The sequence below is a fragment of the Leishmania panamensis genome, assembly GCF_000755165.1.
Source record: "Leishmania panamensis strain MHOM/PA/94/PSC-1 chromosome 16 sequence".
NCBI lineage: Eukaryota > Euglenozoa > Kinetoplastea > Trypanosomatida > Trypanosomatidae > Leishmania > Leishmania panamensis.
The window spans coordinates 385,080-404,157 of NC_025861.1; the positions used below are offsets into that span (position 1 = coordinate 385,080).

Consider the following 19,078-nt stretch of genomic DNA (forward strand, 5'->3'; position numbering starts at 1 on the left):
CGAGGCCGTAGAGACGAGGAGGCGAGCGCGACAGGTTGTGGGGCAGTGCTGGTGGTGCCGCTGGATTGATGGGTCTTTGTCACGAGTGTTCTACGAGGGCCTTTAGGTGCCATTTCGTCGGTGTATTGAAGTAAACGCGTCGTGGGCTCAGATGGAAGCGGACTTGTCTCTCTTCTCTTGTGTTGCGTCTCTGTTCTACAGACTGCTGTGACGGCGTGTTGACTGTGGAAGAAGCGACAGCGAGGAGAGTGGAGGCCCGTGAGCAAGGCGAGCCTGGGCAGACGAGGCGTGCCTGTGGCTGCGGCAAAGGCTACGGGCGGTGATGGCGGCGCGCTTTTCTTTCCTTCTCTGTTACAGTACAAGTCGTGAGGCGGTGCTCGTGTGCTCTTGTGCATTCTTCTGTTGCCTGCGTTGCGATGGACTGGAATGGTAGGGGCGGGGTGGTGCTGATGGAAAGCGGCACGTCGACGAGCGGGCGCACATCCACCCGCCCTACCCTATTTTTTTTGGTTTTGCAGGTAGTGTGGCATATCGTAGTTCGGGGTTTGTTTCTCGCCTTCGTATGTGCTGCTGCGGGCCCTTTGTCGGGAGCTCTCAAGACTGAAATGAACGTGCCTTCCCGCACTTCTGTCTTTGGCGTGGCCGACGAAAAGGAGAGGCTCGGTGTTTCTGTGTGCGTGTGTGCAGAGGGAGTGGAGGTGCGCTGGGTAAGTATCCCAGTGGGCCACCACCACGTCTTCTTTACTGCCTTCAGCCTTTCCTCGACACGTCTGTGTGAGGGGGTGGGGGGGGGGGAAGGGGCAGCAGCAGGAGCGGAGCTGGTGCTGAGCACATTGGCTGATTTCTTGATCGTTTCTGTGTAGGCAGCGCACCTCTGAGTGTGCCTGCGTGTGTGCGTGCGTGTGTTGGTGGCTCACTCGGTCTCTATGCCTCTTCGTCCTCTTCTCTCCCCATTTTCTTTCACTGTTCCCGTGGTCTGTCCTTATTCCGGATTCTGGGCTGGGGCGGAGTTCTGTCACAGAGTCTCGATGGCCACGACACCCGAGGTGGACTTCTTTGCCTCCTTCCGCACACCCACGCAACGCTTCGTTTGTTACTCAGTATTTTTTTTTTGTGTGTATGTGTTGTAGCGCCTGCTGGCGAATGTGTAGCGCTTTGCGTTGTGTCCCTTTCCAGTGGCGCTGCTGATGACGTGAGAGAGGGGTGGCGTACTATCGTTCCCCCTGTGAGTTCAGTGAATCCCGTGCATGCCCCCTTTTTCTGCTCCTCTTCCGCCCTCCCCCCTCTCCCCACTACCACACATATTCTCTGGTAAAGGTTAGGGGTACCGACGAAGAGGACACTCGTACACGACTCTTGCATGTGCTTGCCTGCTCTGTCGTCTTCTTCTCTGATCAGCGTAGCTGTGGATGTGGATTGGATGCAGTTATTTCAGCCCGACATGTTTAGCGAGTATACGCCCACTTCTAAGGTGATATCTCTGCCTAGTTACAACCGTCACCCAGCTTTTTCTCACGCGTCGGACACACTCTCACTCGTTAATTCCTTTCCCCTTGGAATACTCTGTAGGCGGCTTGCTCACTCATAATGCGCTTTCTTCGGTTGCGGGGGTCACATGGCAATACCCTCTCTGCGGCGTGTGATTCCGACAGTGTTGCCGTCTCGATCCTCGACACTCGTCGCCTAAGGAGTCCGTCTCGGCATGCGCCCACATTGTTGCATCAGTCGGTGTCTTCGAGGACAAGCAACTGCCGCTGCTTGTCATGTTGTGCACTGCGATGGCAGCATATGCGACGGTGGTACCGCTGGCTGAAGAAGCGCTATGTGCTGTGGTGTGCGGTGGCGGCTCTGCTCGTGCTGCTGCTCATTACGCTGGCCCTCATCGTGGTCCTCGTCATTGCGTTCACGTGGGACCATCCATGGACACAGGCGTATGTGGTTGAGTGGCTGAGAGAGTGGAACAAGAGGGAATTCTCCGCGGTGGTGCAAGGCAATTCTCACCCGCGCGAGCCAGAGCGGCTGTGGGGGCTCACCGTGCGACCCCCAGAGGCGCTGTTGACAGAGTCGGTTGTCGATGACGGCAGCGGCGCCGGGATGAATAAGACTGAGGCGACGGAGCGACGGCAGCGACTCGCAGCGCGCCTGCTGAGCCGGTACGAGGAGATGCTGTTTCTCTATATGTTTGTCAATGGCACGGAGGCGAACCACGTCTACCGTCGGATAGCACTCACTGCTTGTGGCGCGTACATGCGGAGTGTTGAGATTCAGCTTGCACTGAACGGTGTTGTGATGGACGGCAAGGGAACGGCAGAGGTTTGCACGACTCCCATGCATCGCGCCAAGACGAATGCGGAGGTGATGGAGATGGTGGCTAGTCGCGCTCCGACTACAGTAACGAACCGTGATCGCGAGACGGACGAGCTGCGGCACAGCCTGCGCAGCCTGGAGCAGCACGTGCGGTGGCACCGCGGCCGCGTGGTGGTGGTGTCGCCCGGGCACCACCCGACGTGGGTGGACGGCGCGAAGAACTTCCTTGCCGGGCTGTGCGGCGACGCGCGCGTGCAGGCGCTGCGGTCGAGCGGGACGCACCTGCGCGTGACGACGGTGCACCAGGACGCTGTGATGCCGACACACGCGAGGCTAACCGTGAACACAAATACTATAGAGCAGCAGCTGTGGCGCGTGCGCAACATGACGGCCGTGCACGTGTACATGAACGACGACTACTTTGTGAACCGCGACGTCGCGATCACGGACCTCTTCAACGAGTACGGCGGCACGATCGTGCGGACGGAGTCAGGGGCGATTGCTGGCGCAAGCACCGGCAATGAGAGTTTGTCGACGTGGGCGGAGGGGGTCTTGAACACGAACTTCTTCGTCACGGACGAGTTGGACCTGCAACATGAAGATGAGGTGCCATCTGCAGTTGTGCGGTTGTGGCAGCAACAGGACGGCGCCCTCACACAGTGGGACGTTGAGGTGGTGGGGGAGGGCAAAGAGCCCCTGCCAGCGGTCAAGGGACCTGACCCAAGGAACGCAATGTGGATCATGCTAGACTACGCTGAGACCTCTCCACCGCGCAGCATTGCGGTGTCTCGCGTCGACACAGTCGCCGATGTCGTCGCCGCGTACAGCCGTCCCACGTTTGGCACGTTGCGGCCGCACTTCTACGCGGCGCATGCACCGTATGTATACTGCACGAACATGCTGCGATACCTTGCACTGCGGTACCAGCGCGAGTTCGCACAGTCGATGTTCCTGCGTCCTTTGCGTAGTGCTACCGATCTTTATGTGCCGTTTCTCTACAACGCCTTCATCATGGCGCGTCCGTGGCAGGCGTCGCCGCGCTTTCCTGCCTACCTCACCCTTCGACAGCAACTGAAGGAGCGGAAATGGCGAGCGGTGCCATTGTCAGCCACACCGATACCCACAGAGCTAGAGACGAACGGCACGGCTGGCGTGGGAAACGGACCGCAAAATATGGAGGCGTCCTCTCATCCTCCACCCAAGCATACGCCTGGCGTGTCAATGGTGGAGAAGCGGATCAGTGTAGCGCCCATTGAGCTAAACAACTGCGATGGCTGCGCTCCTGCTACAATGCTCGTGGGCCCTGAGAAGAGTGAATATCTTTTCGGCAAGTTCTCTGACGATCTGCGCGCCAACGCTGAATTCATTCGACAAGTGCACGAAGCGAAGCCGCTCTTCTTTAACGTGAACGCCGGCCTCACGACGCCCAAGGCAGCCGATCAGTTGCGTGCCTTCTTGCACGACTTGTTCCCTACGCCTCTCTTCTTAGAAAGCAGCCCCGGGGGCAACGCTGACCTGTCGAGGCTGTTTGGCGACCTGATGGCGCTGCCGGTGGTGTGTGTGGTGTCGTACGAGGAGGGCGTGTGCCCGCTTGTGCGGAGCCTTGCGCTTGCGTTCGCGGGGCACCACCGCGGCGGTGTACATGTGCAGGTGCAGCGGTATGGTTTCGGTGAGGTGGACGCTACCATGGCTGAGGTGCGACAGGACTTGCGGTATGCGCAGCAGAGCGCCATGGCTACTGTTGCCTGCACCTACGCTACACATGTTACTGTTAGGCAGTCGCGAAGAGGCGAGTCTCTGGCAGCCCTTGCGCGACGCGTGCTGGATGGTGCTGACGAGGTCGGCGCTGGTGGCGTGGAGCTGCCGGCGACGTGCGGCGGCGGCGGTGCTGGGCTGCGTGTGCGCGGGTTCGTGGTGGACGCGCGGACGCCAGCCACGCCGTTACGCGATGTACGAGCTGTGCCCACAGCGCTCGCGGCGCCTGCGCAGACGCTGTCGCTGGAGGACTTCCGCGCCGTTGCTGTTGGGCCGTCGGAGCGCGACGTGGTGCTTGTGGTGTCGCGCGAGGACGCGGACGCGAAGGCGGTGCACTGGGTGAACGGCGCGTCTGAGAGTGACCTGCTCGTGACGTACCCGCTACCTGTGGAGGCGTACGAGGACATGGGCGCGGAGGTGCGGTGGGTGGAGTGGCGACCACCGGTGAAAGCCGCTGGTTAGGGGCTGCACGAAAAAGAGGAGACAAGCTGGAGGGAGGGGTGAAGGGGCGGTGGCACTGAAGGCTGCTTGAGCGAGAGAGCCTGTCCGCACACCCTGGCCATCGTAGCTCTCCACACTCGTCTGCTCCTCCTCATCCTTTACAATTATCTGGGAAGAAGAGGTGTTGCTCGGGCTAGTGGCCTCTCTTTCCGTTGATGTAGGCGGCGCCAGTGAAGCACTTACACTCAGCCCACAGGGGCATACAGGCAGACGCGCGGAGAAGCACTGAGGTGTACCTACACACTCACCCCCACACCTACATAGAGGCCCCGGCTGCCGTCAGCATGGTGGCCTCACGAGGCTGATGTAACTGCGTGTATGGCCCCTCCAACCAGCTTGTGTGGCTGCATGACGAGAGGGGGCAAAGGCAAACAACCGCAAAACAAGCGGAGTGGGCAGAGGAGGGCAGATGGGTGCTCTCACATTTGGCTGAAGTGACGGCCCCCGCCACTTCACGCGGGAGGGCGTCTGGTAGTCACGCAACCCCCCCCCCCCCCCCCCACACACACACGCCGTGACTCTCTCTCTCTCGTCCTCTCCCCCCTTTCTCCGTAATGTGTCACTCCTTTGCCGTCATCTGTGCAACGGTGACGCCCGTACACTCATTACCGCGGCAGTCGTTCATGTGTTGCGCTCATCTTACCCCGTCCCCTCACTGTACGTACACACGCAGCAGTGCTGTTGCCCGTAGTCCTCCCCCATTTTTGCACGACTCGTGTTTTCTCTGGTTCCCCTTTTCCTACATTTCAGCTCTTTACTCTCTCACCTGCGTACACCTCTACGCGACACCCGCCCTCGCAGTATCATCAAGAGCAACTCAGCAACAAGTGAGTTTGTTTACTTCTTCACCATGAAGGGTGCAAGTGAAACAGGCGCTTCCGCGGAAGCGCCGAGTGGCAGCAAAGTAACCTTCCGTGTCATCCTCACCTCTGAGCGCAGCCAGCCGTTCCGTGTGATCAGCATTGCCGAGGAGGCCCCTCTCACGGCGGTATTGCGCTTTGCCGCCGAGGAGTTCGGCATTGCTTCCGTCGACTCCATGGCTGCGACCACCAAGGACGGCACAGGGATTCACCCCGCGCAGACGGCCGGTACGGTGTTCATGAAATATGGCCAGGAGATCCGGCTGATTCCGCGCGATCGTGTCGGTGGCACCCTTGTGTCCGTCTCCTGAGGCGCCAGAGGTGGGTGGCGAATGATGCTGTGCCTCTGTATGTTGTACCAAGGCGAACGGGAAGCACATCGCCTTTCTCGCTGCGCTCTTCTCTCTCTCTCCTTCTCCCTCTCTGTCTGTCTCTGTCTAGTGCGCTAACTGGGCGTTCCGACTTGAACGCACGCGAAGCACCTGTGCGTAGAGGTATGCGCGTGCGCTGTGGTTTTGGCGGGGATCTCTTAAGCAAAGCAAAATAGAGGTGTGCTTGATCCCTCTCGCTTTTGTTGGCGTACGTGTGTGCCTGTGCGTGTGTTACCCCACAGCTTCGTGGGCTTTGTCGGACACCAATCCCTATGCGTATGGCGTAGTCGCATGCCACTCTCCTCTGTGTTTCTCTCTTTTGCTTTCCTTGTTCTCCACACAACCATGCACACACCTGCGAGCTCACCATCAAAAGGAGTTGGAAGGCTCTTCGCTTTCTCTCTCTCTCTCTCTCGCTCCGCCCCTTCACGTACCTTCGAGGGACACACACGCACACACCCACACACATACACACATACACACAGACGGGTATTCCTCTACAGAGTTACGGACACGACGACGCCTCTCATCCTCCTCTCCCCTCACCTCTGGGATTCGCTTTTACGCCACGTACGTCAGTGCGCGTCTCAGCATTTTTGCATGTGCTGGTGCTTATATATTGTTAGACGTTAATTGAGTGCTCGTGCGCAGCCGTGTCGACGCACACGTCCCTCTCCCTGCCCCTCTCTCTTTCCTTCGCTTCTCACTCACGCGCATCCAACTCGCGCTAAGGCCTCACCTTTTTCCACTCGACTCCATCTTCATACTCGCTGTGTACGCTACGTGTGTGTGTGTGTGTGTGTGAGCGCATCGGTGTCGGGTGCCGAAATGGCGCTCTCCTCGCAATGGAGCCAGGCTGTCGTGGTGCGGGCCACCACCAAGGGCGAGGAGGTTGTGCCACAGCAGCCAAACAACGGCACTGCGCGCGCTATGGCAGCAGCCGGCAACCCCATCATTGTGCGGGCACGCACAGCCGCCAACTTCGGCGACGGGGTGACGCCGAGTGCGGGCAGTAGCGGCGACCGCGGCAGTAGCGGGCACGGCTTCTTCTCCACCCTCATCTCCGGCTACGACGTCAGTCAAACTTTTTGGGTACCGAACCCAGGCAAGGGGGAAATGGGTCTGTTGGAGTACCTCGATCGGCGTGGCTCGGCAAACAAGTCGCACGTGCTGCTGCAGAGCCGCCCACTCCCGGAGCTGCAGTTCAACTTTTCCACATGCACTGGGTGCAACATCGACCTCAGCCACAACATGTTCCGTCTCTCCAAGGCTGCCATGGCCCTCCAGAACATGGACGCGGCGCTCGGCGACGACGGTGACTACTATGAGGACAGTGGAATGGACGTGAGTGTCGGCGGTAGCAGTGCTGGGGGATCCACTAGACCGAATAACTTCTACCCCAACCTGGCATCGTCCTCGCCGTTGTCTCGGCGTCCGGGGTCGGCACCACAGCAGCTCAGCATTGCCACCCGTGTCTTCAAAGCCACCATGCGAGCGAGTCTGCAGTCCCTTCAGGAGGAGGACTACTACCTCGTCAAGTATCGCGACTACAGTGCCTGGGCCGTGTTCAAGTACCGCAGCATCTGCAAGACCGACTCGATCTTCGGCCGAAAGTACGTCGAGCAGTGCTTCGCCGTGCACGTAGGGCGAGAGCCAGGCGAGCTCGTGCTCATCACAGAGGCGCAGTTCCTTTACGGCGTCGACCTACTGCAGCGTCAGCTGCTGAACCAGCTGACAAACGCCGTGCCGCGTCCACCGGCCGGCTGGGGCGGTGTGGACGCGAACCAGAGTAGCTATCAGCAGTACCAGATCGATATTAACTACAGCGCGTTGAATGCTGACCAGTTCCGCTCTCTCGGCGCGCTGCTTGGCGACGGCATGCGGCAGGTGGAGGTGGAAGGAGAGGAGAAAAAGCGCGAGGAGAAAGCGAAAGCGCATGCACGGGCGAGGGTCGGTGACGACTGCTACGACTACACGCCGCCCGCTTGGTACGACTGGACCCCGGGTGCGATCCGTGCACGGGTGCAGCACCGCCTTCAGAGGTATTACCGCAGTGTTGGCCAGCTCACTGTGCAGCTCGCTGTGGTCGGCGTGTGCAGCTTCCTCGTCTACCGCGCCGTGAAGAGGCACATTCCTGGCTTCTCCTCCCTGAGGGATGGCGAGTATGAGGGCCGCAGCAGCGGTGGCGGGCGTGAGGGGCGCGGCAGGGACAGCCGTGGAGGGCGAGGAGGTGGTAGCTACGGCGGCGGTCCTGGCGGTGATGACTACTACTACTACCGACCAGGACTCTTCCGCAGCATCTTGATGGGCCCCAAGGAGGTGCTCGACTACATGTTAGCCCCCGCCCCGGAGCGCTAGCGATGGCCAAGTCTCCTGAACCTTAGTGTACGCTGGACCTGCTTTGCTTCCTTGTTGGTCTCTTTTCCACCCCTCAGTGGCGCTACTTCGCGTAAATCTCCATCTTCTCGTGTGGCTACGCTGTGTGGTGGGGTTCATGAATATTCCTGCATGCGCAGCTGTCGCAGGCGTGGGCTTCTCTCTCTGTGTAGGGAAGTGAGACGGCTTGCTGCCACACCATAGCGGAGAGTGAAAGACGGTGTGGCCGCCAATGGACACACTTCTGTGGAGCGTGATCGCACGGGAGTGGAGGACGGACATGTATCCCCACCGAGAGGGAGAACGATGGGGGGAGAGGGTTGAGTCCTGTTTCGGTGGATAATGGGACCGATGACGAGAACTCGCAGTTCTGCACACACAGCTGCTTTCCATCGGATTACCTGTCCCACCTCGCTTTCCTTCACTTCTCCACCCCCGTCCATCCTCTCAACTCCGCGCTCTCTCCTCTGTTCACGCCTCTGCCCCCCTCCTCCTCCTCCCCATTCATAGACTCAGGCGAGAATACAAAGAGGAAGCCAGTCGAGTCATGTGCTGGCGGCACCCTTGTCATGCTGTCTGTTAGACGAGGAGGGCGTTTGCTCGCGTGTGCGCATGTGCGTGTCTGCGTGGTATGCCCGCATTCACTTGGACACCAGCAGTAAGGGGGCGACACAGAGCAGCTCCAACATGCCCAACTCTCTACACACTGTGGAGAACAGGGGAGGTGCGCATGAGTGTTTCCCTTCTTTCCCAGAGACGCACACACGCAAACGATCCTCTGACGTGTGTGCGCTCTCCACCCTCCTCGCCCTCACACAGTGCCGCTTTCTCTTCTACTTCCCCTTTCGTCAACACTGTGTGTTACTCCTCCAGCGTAGAAGGGCGAGGAGGAGCACAAAATATGGTGGATGCAGCGGCGGCGTATCGCCACGCTTCCATGCCCCTCTCTGTCTCTTTATGTGCTCGTGTGTGTGTGTGTGTGTGTGTGTGTGTGTACTATCAAGCTCGGAAAGGTCATTCACAATCGACTCTATGGGGGCACCTCAGCCCCCGCTCCACGCTCACACTCTGCACCGTTGTACACACACGAAAGGGGGAAGAGAGAAATAGTGTGTGTGTGTGTGTACAACAGTGCAGGGTGTGAGCGTGTGGCCGCCACCTCCGTAGTTTCCTTCTTTCACTCCATCTTGTTATCACTGCCTTCCCACCTCTTGCCTGCACTTGGGCAGCTGCATCTCCCTACACACACACACGCGTTCACGCACGCAGACAGACCGACGTTTAAACTAATGGTGCCCACCTCTGCGCTCTGTTATACATGTGCGAAGATGCCTGAACAACACTAGCCGTCGTTGCCGGTGTGAGTGCCGCCGCCGTGGTAGTAGGAGGAAACAGGCATCTCTTCTCCCTCTATCTCCGTCCCCGGCCTCGACAAGCGCCAACAAGTCAACACACAAGTAGAAGCGGAGTACCTCACCAGGATGCTTATCCATTACCGCACCTCATTCCCTCACCCATTACCGCTTGCAGCCCTTCGCACTCAAGTTTTTAGGTGCTCTCTTATTCCCCACCACATGCGTCTTCCATACTGGATTTTCCCCCCTCGGCTGTTTGGGTGGTGTAGAGCCGCTTGCTGGTCTGTGCCTCGGATGCATTGCAGGTGAGCATCTCGCACGTCTTTGTGTCGCCACTGGAGTCGCTGCAACAGCCAAATCAAGTCGACTGTTCTCCTTACACTGCTCCTTCAGTACCCAAAGGCGGCGATGCTGCCCGATAAGCTCGTCCGTCACTGGATGTGCTGGAGCTTCTGCTTCCCCTGACAGCGACAATTAAGGAGACATCTCCGGCTGCCACTTTCAGCTTGTTTTCACTCCCAGACATAGCCACGGCAGCCAGCAGCACCAGTACCTACGCCTCCGCGACCGAGTTGCTGAACTTGGGGGAGGTGCGTCGGCTGCACTTGGGCGACTATTACTTGAGCATCGCACTCTCTCCCCCTGGAGCCTTTCCCAAGAATAACCAAGGCCCACACCATCACCATCACCACTATCGGCACTACCATGCACCTCTGCTGATTACCTCCCACTTCGAGCGTGACGCCGATAGTCTCGCCGGAGCTGCCGACGTTCAGACTCCACCCGGGCCGCCTACGCACGCTAGCCACACGTTCTGCTAGTGTCTGCATCATCCATACGAGGGGGTCCTGATCTTCAGTATTGTATGCTGCAGACTTTGGGTCTCAGTCATCATCGTTCTTCACTGGGTCCACCGTGCCCGGTGGATGGCGGTTCCACCTGACTCTTCTTATTCTGCCTCCACTGCCATCCGCGATGTACCCCCGATTAGGGAGACGGCGGTAATGAAGCGTATGCGAAACTTTCAAAGGTGGAAGAGCACCGCATTCGCAGTGATGCTAACAAGCCAGTCCCCACCGCACAGGATGCCATCTTTAGCCCTCCCGCTGCCAGCGCAGCAGCCACCCGCACTCGCCTAATCCCGTGGCGCCGTCGAACAAATAAGTCGTCGCAGAGACGGATGAGACGGGCGAGCGCGGGTACCACTGCGAGCAAGGCTGTGCTTCTGGTGTCAGTGCTGCCGCATTGGTGCCCACGAGACGCACCGCTGCCCGCGGCGAACAACACTCTGCCGTTCCCTTGTCGTCGTGGACGTCGATATCTTGTTGTGACCGAGTGGGGAGCTGTTGTAGAGAGGTGTGTGTGTGCGCTGAGCGCTTTGGGCTACTTCTCTGTTCACTGTGTCTTGGAGGAGCAGTACGGAGTGTAGGTGAGTTGGACAAGCGGAGGAGGGAGAGGTGTCGATGCACATGCGTCGTTACGCTGATCCGTAGGCACAGAGGCGCGAACCTCTTGCCCACTCCCTCCTCGTTCTTACATACACACAACGTCTATGCAGCCGCACTCATGCGTGCACACCAATGCGCTTTGCCACGCTTCCTTGTCTCTTCTCTCCATTGCACAACTCCTTGTGTCGCTCACCATGGCGCTCTTTCTCTCCCCTCTCTCGCGCTGGCGAGGGGGTGGTGGTGGGGGGTCTGTACTCGCACACGTACGTGTGCCTCACGGTCCGCAGCCCCTCTTCTTCTTCTAGACTTGACCCGTCCTGCTTCTTCCCGCTGCCCTACCCCACCCCCCTCCGCACCACGGCTGTGGCCTCTGGATCGTTGCCGCATCAGTGGACCCTCGCGACGATGTTGGAAGAAGTCAGCCACCGGCCGCCGAATTATTTTTTCTGTTTTGGGCGGCGTCATAAGGCGAGAACACGAAGCGAAAAAAAAACGATGCATCGGAGAAGCGCGTCCGCATCAGCAGCAGCAGCAGCGTTTACATGAGGCGCAGACACTTCACTGTCGATCCCCTACGCACACCCATTCCTCTACCTATAAAAGCGACTAAGTACTACTGGGAGTGCTGATGCGCTGGGAGGGGAGGAACACATGCGCTTACGCGGAACGCGCATCGGTGTCCTTTTTTTTTTCCAACCCAAGTCTTCGTGTGCAAGCGCCTGCGAGGGACGAACACTCACTTGCACGACCCACAGATTGCCTGCTAAACTGACGTGGACATCACTTGCCTTCCCTTCCCCTCGTCTCCTCTGCCGCCTCTTCCTGCTCCTTCCTCCTCTCCCTGCCAGTGTTTGCTCACATGAGAAGTTGCGTAGTGCCGCCGTTTCTACCGAGGGCATAGTAGTGCGTCTCACACGTGCTCACTCTTTCACACTGACGCTTATCGTCGTTTTGCCGACACAGCGTGCTTCGCACCACCCCTCTTATCATCCGATGCCGCCACCACCACCACCGCCACCGGTTTCAAACCAACACGGAACTCCAGTTGAGGTGACCTCGGTAACGACTGAGTCCGTCTCCTCCCAGCCGACATGGGAGAACATTAGGCTGCTGCAGGGGCTGGTGCAGCTTACACGGTGCCGCCGCCGTGTGCAGCCGCAGTTTGAGACCTTCAGTCTCGCTGAACCGGACTACATCGAGTACAACCTGAAAGGATACGGGCCCCAGGATCTCGGCAATGGTGATGCCGTGGCATATGATCGCAGTGCGCGGCGTCAGATCGGGTCTGACAGCCGTGGCGATGCCACCGTCCCAGCGGCGCAGTCACTTCGGTCGGCGGGTGTCGCACCTCCGTCACCTTCTGCCGCAGATGGTGGGCCCTATCATACGGGGCCGTACAACGTGGGGCGTGACCCGCAGCCGCGCTGCCAGGCGCGCGCAGCACAATCGCCGCCGGCCCTGCCTGGTGCTGTTTGCCGAGGAACCTTTTCTAGGGATCACCCTTCACCTGGTCGCGGGGCTGAGGAGGAGGAGTGGGACACTTCATTGTCGGGCCTGCACGGCGTCGAGGGCGAATACAGCGACAGCGGTGATGGAGCCGGTGCTGCCTACGACCGCGAGGCGCACGATGACGCCCGCTACCACTCTAAGCGGCCGCCACCGCAGCATCCCAAAGGACAACCGCACGAGTACTCGTCATCGTGGCAGCCATCGGCGGAGAACAGCAGTCGCCGCCCCTTCACCTCTGACACCCGGGCGGAGCGCGAGAAACGTCAGCCTGGCCACTCCCCAGCTTCGAACTCTCACAGGCTTAGCAGTGATGGCGGCGCGCGCTGGCACTCAGGGCATGACGGCTGTGGGGATGCTGCTACAGCTGAGCGCCAAGGCGTATATGACCCCAGAGCCAGGGAGTACAATGTAGAGAGCAGCCACCCGCAGTTCATCCAGGGGGTTCTGCCGGTGACGGCGCAACGGTATGAACGACTGCCCGTGGCTGGCGCCAACGGAGGCCCGAGTGGCACCATCGGCAACGATCACAATGGCGAAGTACATGAAGGCGAGGGCTTCCATGACGGCGATGGCGCAGCTGGTTGGGAGGACGCTCTCGATGAGTGGGATGGCGACGAGGCCGCCGGTGGCGAGGAGTGGAGGGGCAGGGAGGACGGTGCGTATCGTAGCCATGATGATGGCACCGAGGGTGAGCCATCATACCACAGACTTTCTCCGTCTTCATCGAAGGCGCAGCAAACTTACCCACCCCAGCGTGCGGCGTTGCCAGTGGAGGAGTCGGCTCCTCTACTTCCGCATCCATGCCAGCGCTTCACCAGGGGTGTCCAATGGGAGGCGGCTAACGTGTCGACGTTGCAGCCGCCGATGCTCGTCGAGGGAGACGCCAGGCGGCTTTCCAGGTGGGACAATAAAAAGAGGCGATCGAAGCACAACCCGCGCGCTTTCCAGAACAGGACGACGTACACGTGGGTGTCAACGAACACGGTCACTTCGGTGATGTTGCCTCCCGTCACAGTGCAACTGGTGCCAATGCCAACGTGTGCCATGACCGAGGAGGGGCATTCCGTGGATGGTCGTTGGGCTGGTCCTGCTGCTGCGTTCTCTCCGCCGTCGCCACACACCCTGAGTTCCGCATCAGTGTCAGGCTATCAGCAGCGGCGTTCACAGATGGAGGTGCTCGATGACAGCGCGGAGTCTAGTTCAAAGACGCGCAATCTCGTCGGCAACTCTCTTCCGTACCTGCCAAGACGCAACAAGGTAGAGCAGGGTGTGGTGTACCGCAGCATGCCTCAGCTGTGATGAGGCGCGCGCCGCCCCACCCCAGTGTCGAGGGAGGGAAGGGGCGCGCGAGCGGAGGAGTGCGTGGAGTCTCGCGCTCTCTCTCTCTCTTTTATTTTGGCTTCTGTCGCCATTGTTTTAGTATTCATAGTTGAAGAGGGTGGGGGCCCTGGAGTGGTGGCGGTGAGGGGGCGGGGTTGTGGTGACGACTAAAGAATGGAGAGAACGCAGGTGCTCTCCGCATCTGTGCAGAGGGGGGAGAGAGTGAGGCACGGGAGTGGAGTGAGTAGAGTACACATACACGCACAGGAGGAACCCACTCGCAAGTACCCTGCCCCCCCCCCCTGCATGAGGAGAGGAAGCTGAGGCGGAGTGTGAGACTTCAGGGCAGGAAGCCGCTCACTCCGTCGATCTTGCTCTCTTTTATTCTCGTCCTCTTTCTTTTCCACATCCAAGTACACTGGCGCCCTCCTCCGCCAACACATCCTTTCCACACAGCCACAACCCCGAGAGGCTGACACAGGCATACACACCCCGGCAACAATCTGGGCTTCTCCCCCCCTCTTTCCCCTTCTCCCATTGATCCCACACGCCTGCACTGTTACCTTCTCGCTTTTCTTCTCTCGCCGCGTTTGCACTCGTTAATGTCGATGTAATGTTGACGCCCTCCTCTCTTTCTGCTGCTGCTCTGTACCGCTGTGTGACCTCTGATGACGAGGGGACGCCTCAGCGCGCCGCATCCCACCAACCCAGCACCCACCGCTCTGCGGGTGGGGGTGCCCGACAGCCCCCCCCTCCATCTCTCCCAATGCTGAGCCAGCTCTGGCGGTGACAGGGTCGGGCACCTGCGTCGTAGAGGAGGTCGGAGCGATGTATCGCTAGTGACGCTGGCGGCCATGCCCTGGATGGCGTTGCGTCGGGGTGGCCTGCGACAGCGAGCACGTCTGTGCGATCCGCATGATGGGAGCGGCTGTGACAGGGCGGGGAGGGTCGAGCGAGGGGTTGGCCTCCTGTGCTGCGGCAGGGAGTGGACACGTTGAGAGAACGAAAAGGGGAAAAAATGGTTCTCTGGCGCCTTCTTCATTTTTTCGTGTTTAGCGGTTCATCCTCGTACACTTATTAGGTGCTGTGACGCGAGGCTACGGCCCCGCTTGCTCGTGACTATCGTTCCGAGTGTGTAGCCGCGAAACTGGGGCTTGGCCTGCTGCAACGATCGCTTCATCAACCAAGACACAGGAGAGCAAGTGGGGCTGTTGTTGACGACTCACTTTCCCGTGTCATAGCGCCCCACATGCACCCTGCAGAGGTGGAGGAAGGCGTATTGTGACGTATTGGGCAGAACTGCTGGCGCTACCGGCCCACTCTGTGCGCTTCTCATTTCAGCGTTCTCTTCGTCCGTGTGAACACAAACGCGACGACAGAGGTCGCAGGTGTTCAAAAATCGTCAGTGCCAGAGAAGCTGACGCCAGCTGCATGGATTACGTACTTTTGCCACCCATCTCGGATGCCAAGCTGACATCCCCCCAAGCCACGCTACGCGATGCGGCATACTGAGGCAAGCGCTGCTTTGCAGCAGCCATCTCGCGCCAAAAGAACAAAGATGTTGACCTTACGGGAGGACAGAAGGTCATCCTTCCTCCGCTCCGCAGGGGCACCCGTCTGCAGTTTCGATTCCTTCAGCCGCGGATGACTGGCGGTGGCAGCATGGAGTACAGAGGACATGCGACCTGCTGCTCCACTGAGACTGTGGTACCTCCGCCCCCTGCCTGTTTTTCTGTTTCCTATGAGAGCCCTCGATTCAGCGCTGTTCCCAGTATGCCACGCGCGATTCGCGAATCACTCGGGGCTCAATGTAAACTTCGTCGCACGTGATGACCTGGTTGCCCCCATCTTACTGGCGCTACGTGGGCTTCCTCCGTCGGGCGTCTGCTGCTGCCCCCTATGTCCCTTCGGAAGGGCACGCTACGAGCTCTTTGTACGCAGGCACGTGCTTATCCGCAGTCCCCCTCCGCTTGATACACCCGCTCCTGTCAAGGGCGTGCTTACTAAGGAAAGGGCGGAATGCCCCTGCTGCCACAGACGCATGGCAGCGTTCCGACTGCTGCAGCACATGAGGACACGCTGTCTAGAGACGCCCCTCTCCCCCATGGCATCGACCGAAGCGGAAGATGATGAGAGCAAACCCCCCTCTTCCCCTCCCCAGCCAACAACGTCGTCTTAGAAGAGGCCCCTGGATCCCAAATTGCGGGTGCCGTGCACGCGCACTGCCAGCGGTAACGGACCCAGCGCATCCATGCAAGGCACCGCGAGATCAGCAGAGCACGGGGGATGGACGGAGAAGGTGCGGAGGGATCCATACCAATCAGCACCAAAGCGCGCGAGTACATCATATGCGGCATCTCCTCCACCCGGCCACGTGGACCAAGGGGGATGCAGGTGCCGGAAGCACGAGAACACCACCCCGAGTGGCACCATCGAGTTTTCTAGACGACCATGTACATAGTCTCCACACCACATTATGGAATACCTCGACTTGAGGGGACGGGAGGGGTGAAGCATAACACGCAGCCAGAACACCGGGTCTCACATGGCCCTGACGTGCAGCAGGTCGTCTTCCTTCTCGAGTTTATCCGGCATGCACCTCCACTATCCACCTGCTGCCCGCACGACCGTCGCCACCGTCTCCACCCTCGAGCAGGACCCTGGGCGCGGCCCGCTTGTCTCAGGTCATGCAGTGCACCCAGGCCCGTCTGGCGCCGATCACGCAGCAGGTGCGCGAGGAAGGGATGTGTAGGGCCGGGAAGGGCCTGCGAGACGCGTGGCCCGATTTGACGGCAGGCGGTGCGCCAGGGGTGTAGGAGAAGTGCGGCGGTGTGTGTGTGTATTTGTTAACTCGCTCGTGGTGGAAGGAACGCGCCGCGGAGCGAAATTGTTTCTATCTTTCCCCCTGTTTCTCCGTCCCTCCAGCCTCATTTCCGTCGCCAGTGCCTGCTGTAGTCTTAAGAGGGACAGAGAGGCACCTGCTGGCACACACAGGCAAAATGCTCTCCGGGAGTTTAGGAGGCACTCTCCCTCGTAAGTGTTCGCGATCGAGTTGATGCTTTTTCAGGTTTTTTTTTCCTTCGCTGGCGTCACGCTCTGCAGGAATGTGTGACTCTACACGGTGTGTGTCTGCGCAGCGCGAGGCCCCTCCATCCCCCTCTCTGGTGATTCGCCTTCCCCTCTGCCGTTCTCTGCTCTGCATTGTGGTCGCGTCACTTTTGGGGTGTTGCGTGTGCGGTTGTCTCTTCTGCGTTTTCGAGGCTTGTCATGGATGTGAAGAACACCCACCCACCACGCCCACCCACCACACCCACCACACCCAACGACGACGACGACGACGAACACACGACGTAGGGAAAAGGGAGGAGGAAAGGAGGAGCGCAACGCGAGGGGAACGGGGGTTTCCTTGCCAAGAGGGACTGCGTGTCTTCATACGCCTGTGTGGGGGGTGGGGGTGGGGGGGGGTGCGCATCTGTATCCTTCTCTCTCTCTCTCTCTTTTTTTTGTGGTCTCGTGTTGCCGGTTCTTCCATCCCAGAGGCGGCAGCCAGAAGGGAGGTGGATGGTGGTGGCGGTGGCGGTGGCGGTGGAGGGAGCACTAGCCGTGGCATGTGCTCGCCTCGTCCGGCTTACCTCCGTCGGATACCATGGCTTGTCCCCCCCCGCTCTCCCTACGCCCTCCCTCCTTTTACCCCCGCCAGACTTTCTCTCACACGTTGTTGTGCTGCTTCTCTGGTTTCCACCTTTTATTTCTCTGCTGTTTGCCTCTTTTCTCTCCCTATGCAGCAGCTGAAGTGCAGCTTCAAATCAGAAAGTCTTCATCTCACGAGGCCCCTACGCAAGTATACACCCCTCCCCCCTGTCACTGCAAAGCACAGACACGCCATCACACATGCGTATACTCTCATTCAGTGGCGATTCCTCTTTCCTGCTCTTTCCCAACACACCTTGCCCAGCCCTTTCTCGGGTACCTTCTTCTGCCATTATCATTTGTCCATCTCCCCCTCCTGCCCGCCCAGCCTGAGTCTCAATATCCTGACAGACCAGCACGAGGCCTCCCTACACATCCATCAGGCACGCAGAAACAGATAAGCCGATTCAGATCGCTTAGTGCGCAACATCGACTTCGACAGCGGCGCACACACGTGTGCCACTCCCTTCGATCGTCCATACAAAATCTCGGCCAGCCCAACCACAGGATCAGAAACCGCAAACTAGCAAAGGGTGGAAATCATGGCTCACCTTGGGGGGCAAACGATGAAGCAGACCTACGTGACGACATACACAACAGACGTTGACCCTCGCACTCTGACGGACTTTGAGACCCGCGGCGTCGTGCCAGGGGAGCGGCGGTCAGGCGCTCAGTATGTTTCACCATCGTCTTATGACCAGCAGGGGCACCGTCGCCCACCTCAGTATTCCCAAGACCCACCGCCGCCTCACCATGGCGGCGCTCCTCCACACGGTCACGGCTATCACCAACACTTGCCCACCTCCTATCAGGACGAGGACGGACTCAACAGCACCTGGGCGTCCACATCGCCCGCGCCTACCTTAGCCACGTCCAGCGCCGACAGCGCCGACAATGGCAGCTCACACCGCCTTCGCAAGAAGTATACGACGACCACTGTCACGACGATTACCACCACCACCATCCTGCTGCCCAAGATGCAAGAGGCGTATGTGTTGCCCCCCGTCACGTCCCACCAGCCGAACCAGCAGCACAGCGTGGAAGGGCCAGGTAACCCGCGCACCATCACAGGCGGCGATACGTACGAGGATGTGCAGCCTCTGGAACGGCATCTTTATAAGATCGACAGCAGCAGTGATAGGAGCAGCCAACTTCAGGAAGGAAATTCTGCCAGTGGCAATTGTGTAGTGCCATCGAGGCCGCAGTTCGGCCCCAATGGCGAGGGGTCGAAAGCCTGGGAGTTTCGCCAGCACACCAGCAACCAGGTAGAGACACAGGAGAACCGAGGGCGACTGCCCACGCTGCAGGACCTTGGTATCACCTCCTACTTTGTCAAGGATACCTCGGGAAATGGAAGTGCGGTGCCGCAGCGCAGGGAGGCGCCGTATGCTCCGGAGTGGCACGGTCCTCGGAACAGTACTACCCCACTGCTGCAGCAGCCCTGGGTAGCGGCGGAGACGCGGTACGAGGTGGAAGGCGGCAAACGATACTGCTAGGAGATATGAGGACACGCTCTCCCCCTCTGCTTCAGTGTTCACTCTTATTCCTCCTTCTGGTGTCACTGCCGTGTGCCATTGAATTCATCC

General features: G+C 59.5%; 4 protein-coding genes across 4 annotated transcripts, besides 3 other annotated features; all 4 read left to right on the forward strand.

Moving 5' to 3' along the window:
- Positions 1-1,587: 1,587 nt before the first annotated feature.
- LPMP_161010 (hypothetical protein) lies at positions 1,588-4,524 on the forward strand (the record flags this gene model as incomplete). Its single annotated transcript, XM_010699326.1, has 1 exon — positions 1,588-4,524. The coding sequence occupies one exon, from the start codon at positions 1,588-1,590 to the stop codon at positions 4,522-4,524; it is 2,937 nt and encodes a 978-aa protein (XP_010697628.1).
- An 889-nt stretch (positions 4,525-5,413) lies between these two features.
- On the forward strand, positions 5,414-5,734 carry UFM1 (ubiquitin fold modifier protein, putative; the record flags this gene model as incomplete). Its single annotated transcript, XM_010699327.1, has 1 exon — positions 5,414-5,734. The coding sequence occupies one exon, from the start codon at positions 5,414-5,416 to the stop codon at positions 5,732-5,734; it is 321 nt and encodes a 106-aa protein (XP_010697629.1).
- Positions 5,735-6,622: 888 nt separating this feature from the next.
- Positions 6,623-8,152, forward strand: LPMP_161030 (hypothetical protein; the record flags this gene model as incomplete). The annotated part of the gene is made up of 1 exon (XM_010699328.1): positions 6,623-8,152. The coding sequence occupies one exon, from the start codon at positions 6,623-6,625 to the stop codon at positions 8,150-8,152; it is 1,530 nt and encodes a 509-aa protein (XP_010697630.1).
- A 3,814-nt stretch (positions 8,153-11,966) lies between these two features.
- Positions 11,967-13,781, forward strand: LPMP_161040 (hypothetical protein; the record flags this gene model as incomplete). The annotated part of the gene is made up of 1 exon (XM_010699329.1): positions 11,967-13,781. The coding sequence occupies one exon, from the start codon at positions 11,967-11,969 to the stop codon at positions 13,779-13,781; it is 1,815 nt and encodes a 604-aa protein (XP_010697631.1).
- Positions 13,782-14,465: 684 nt separating this feature from the next.
- Positions 14,466-14,744: a repeat region.
- Positions 14,745-14,868: 124 nt separating this feature from the next.
- Positions 14,869-15,629: a repeat region.
- Positions 15,630-15,697: 68 nt separating this feature from the next.
- Positions 15,698-16,676: a repeat region.
- Positions 16,677-19,078: the final 2,402 nt, after the last annotated feature.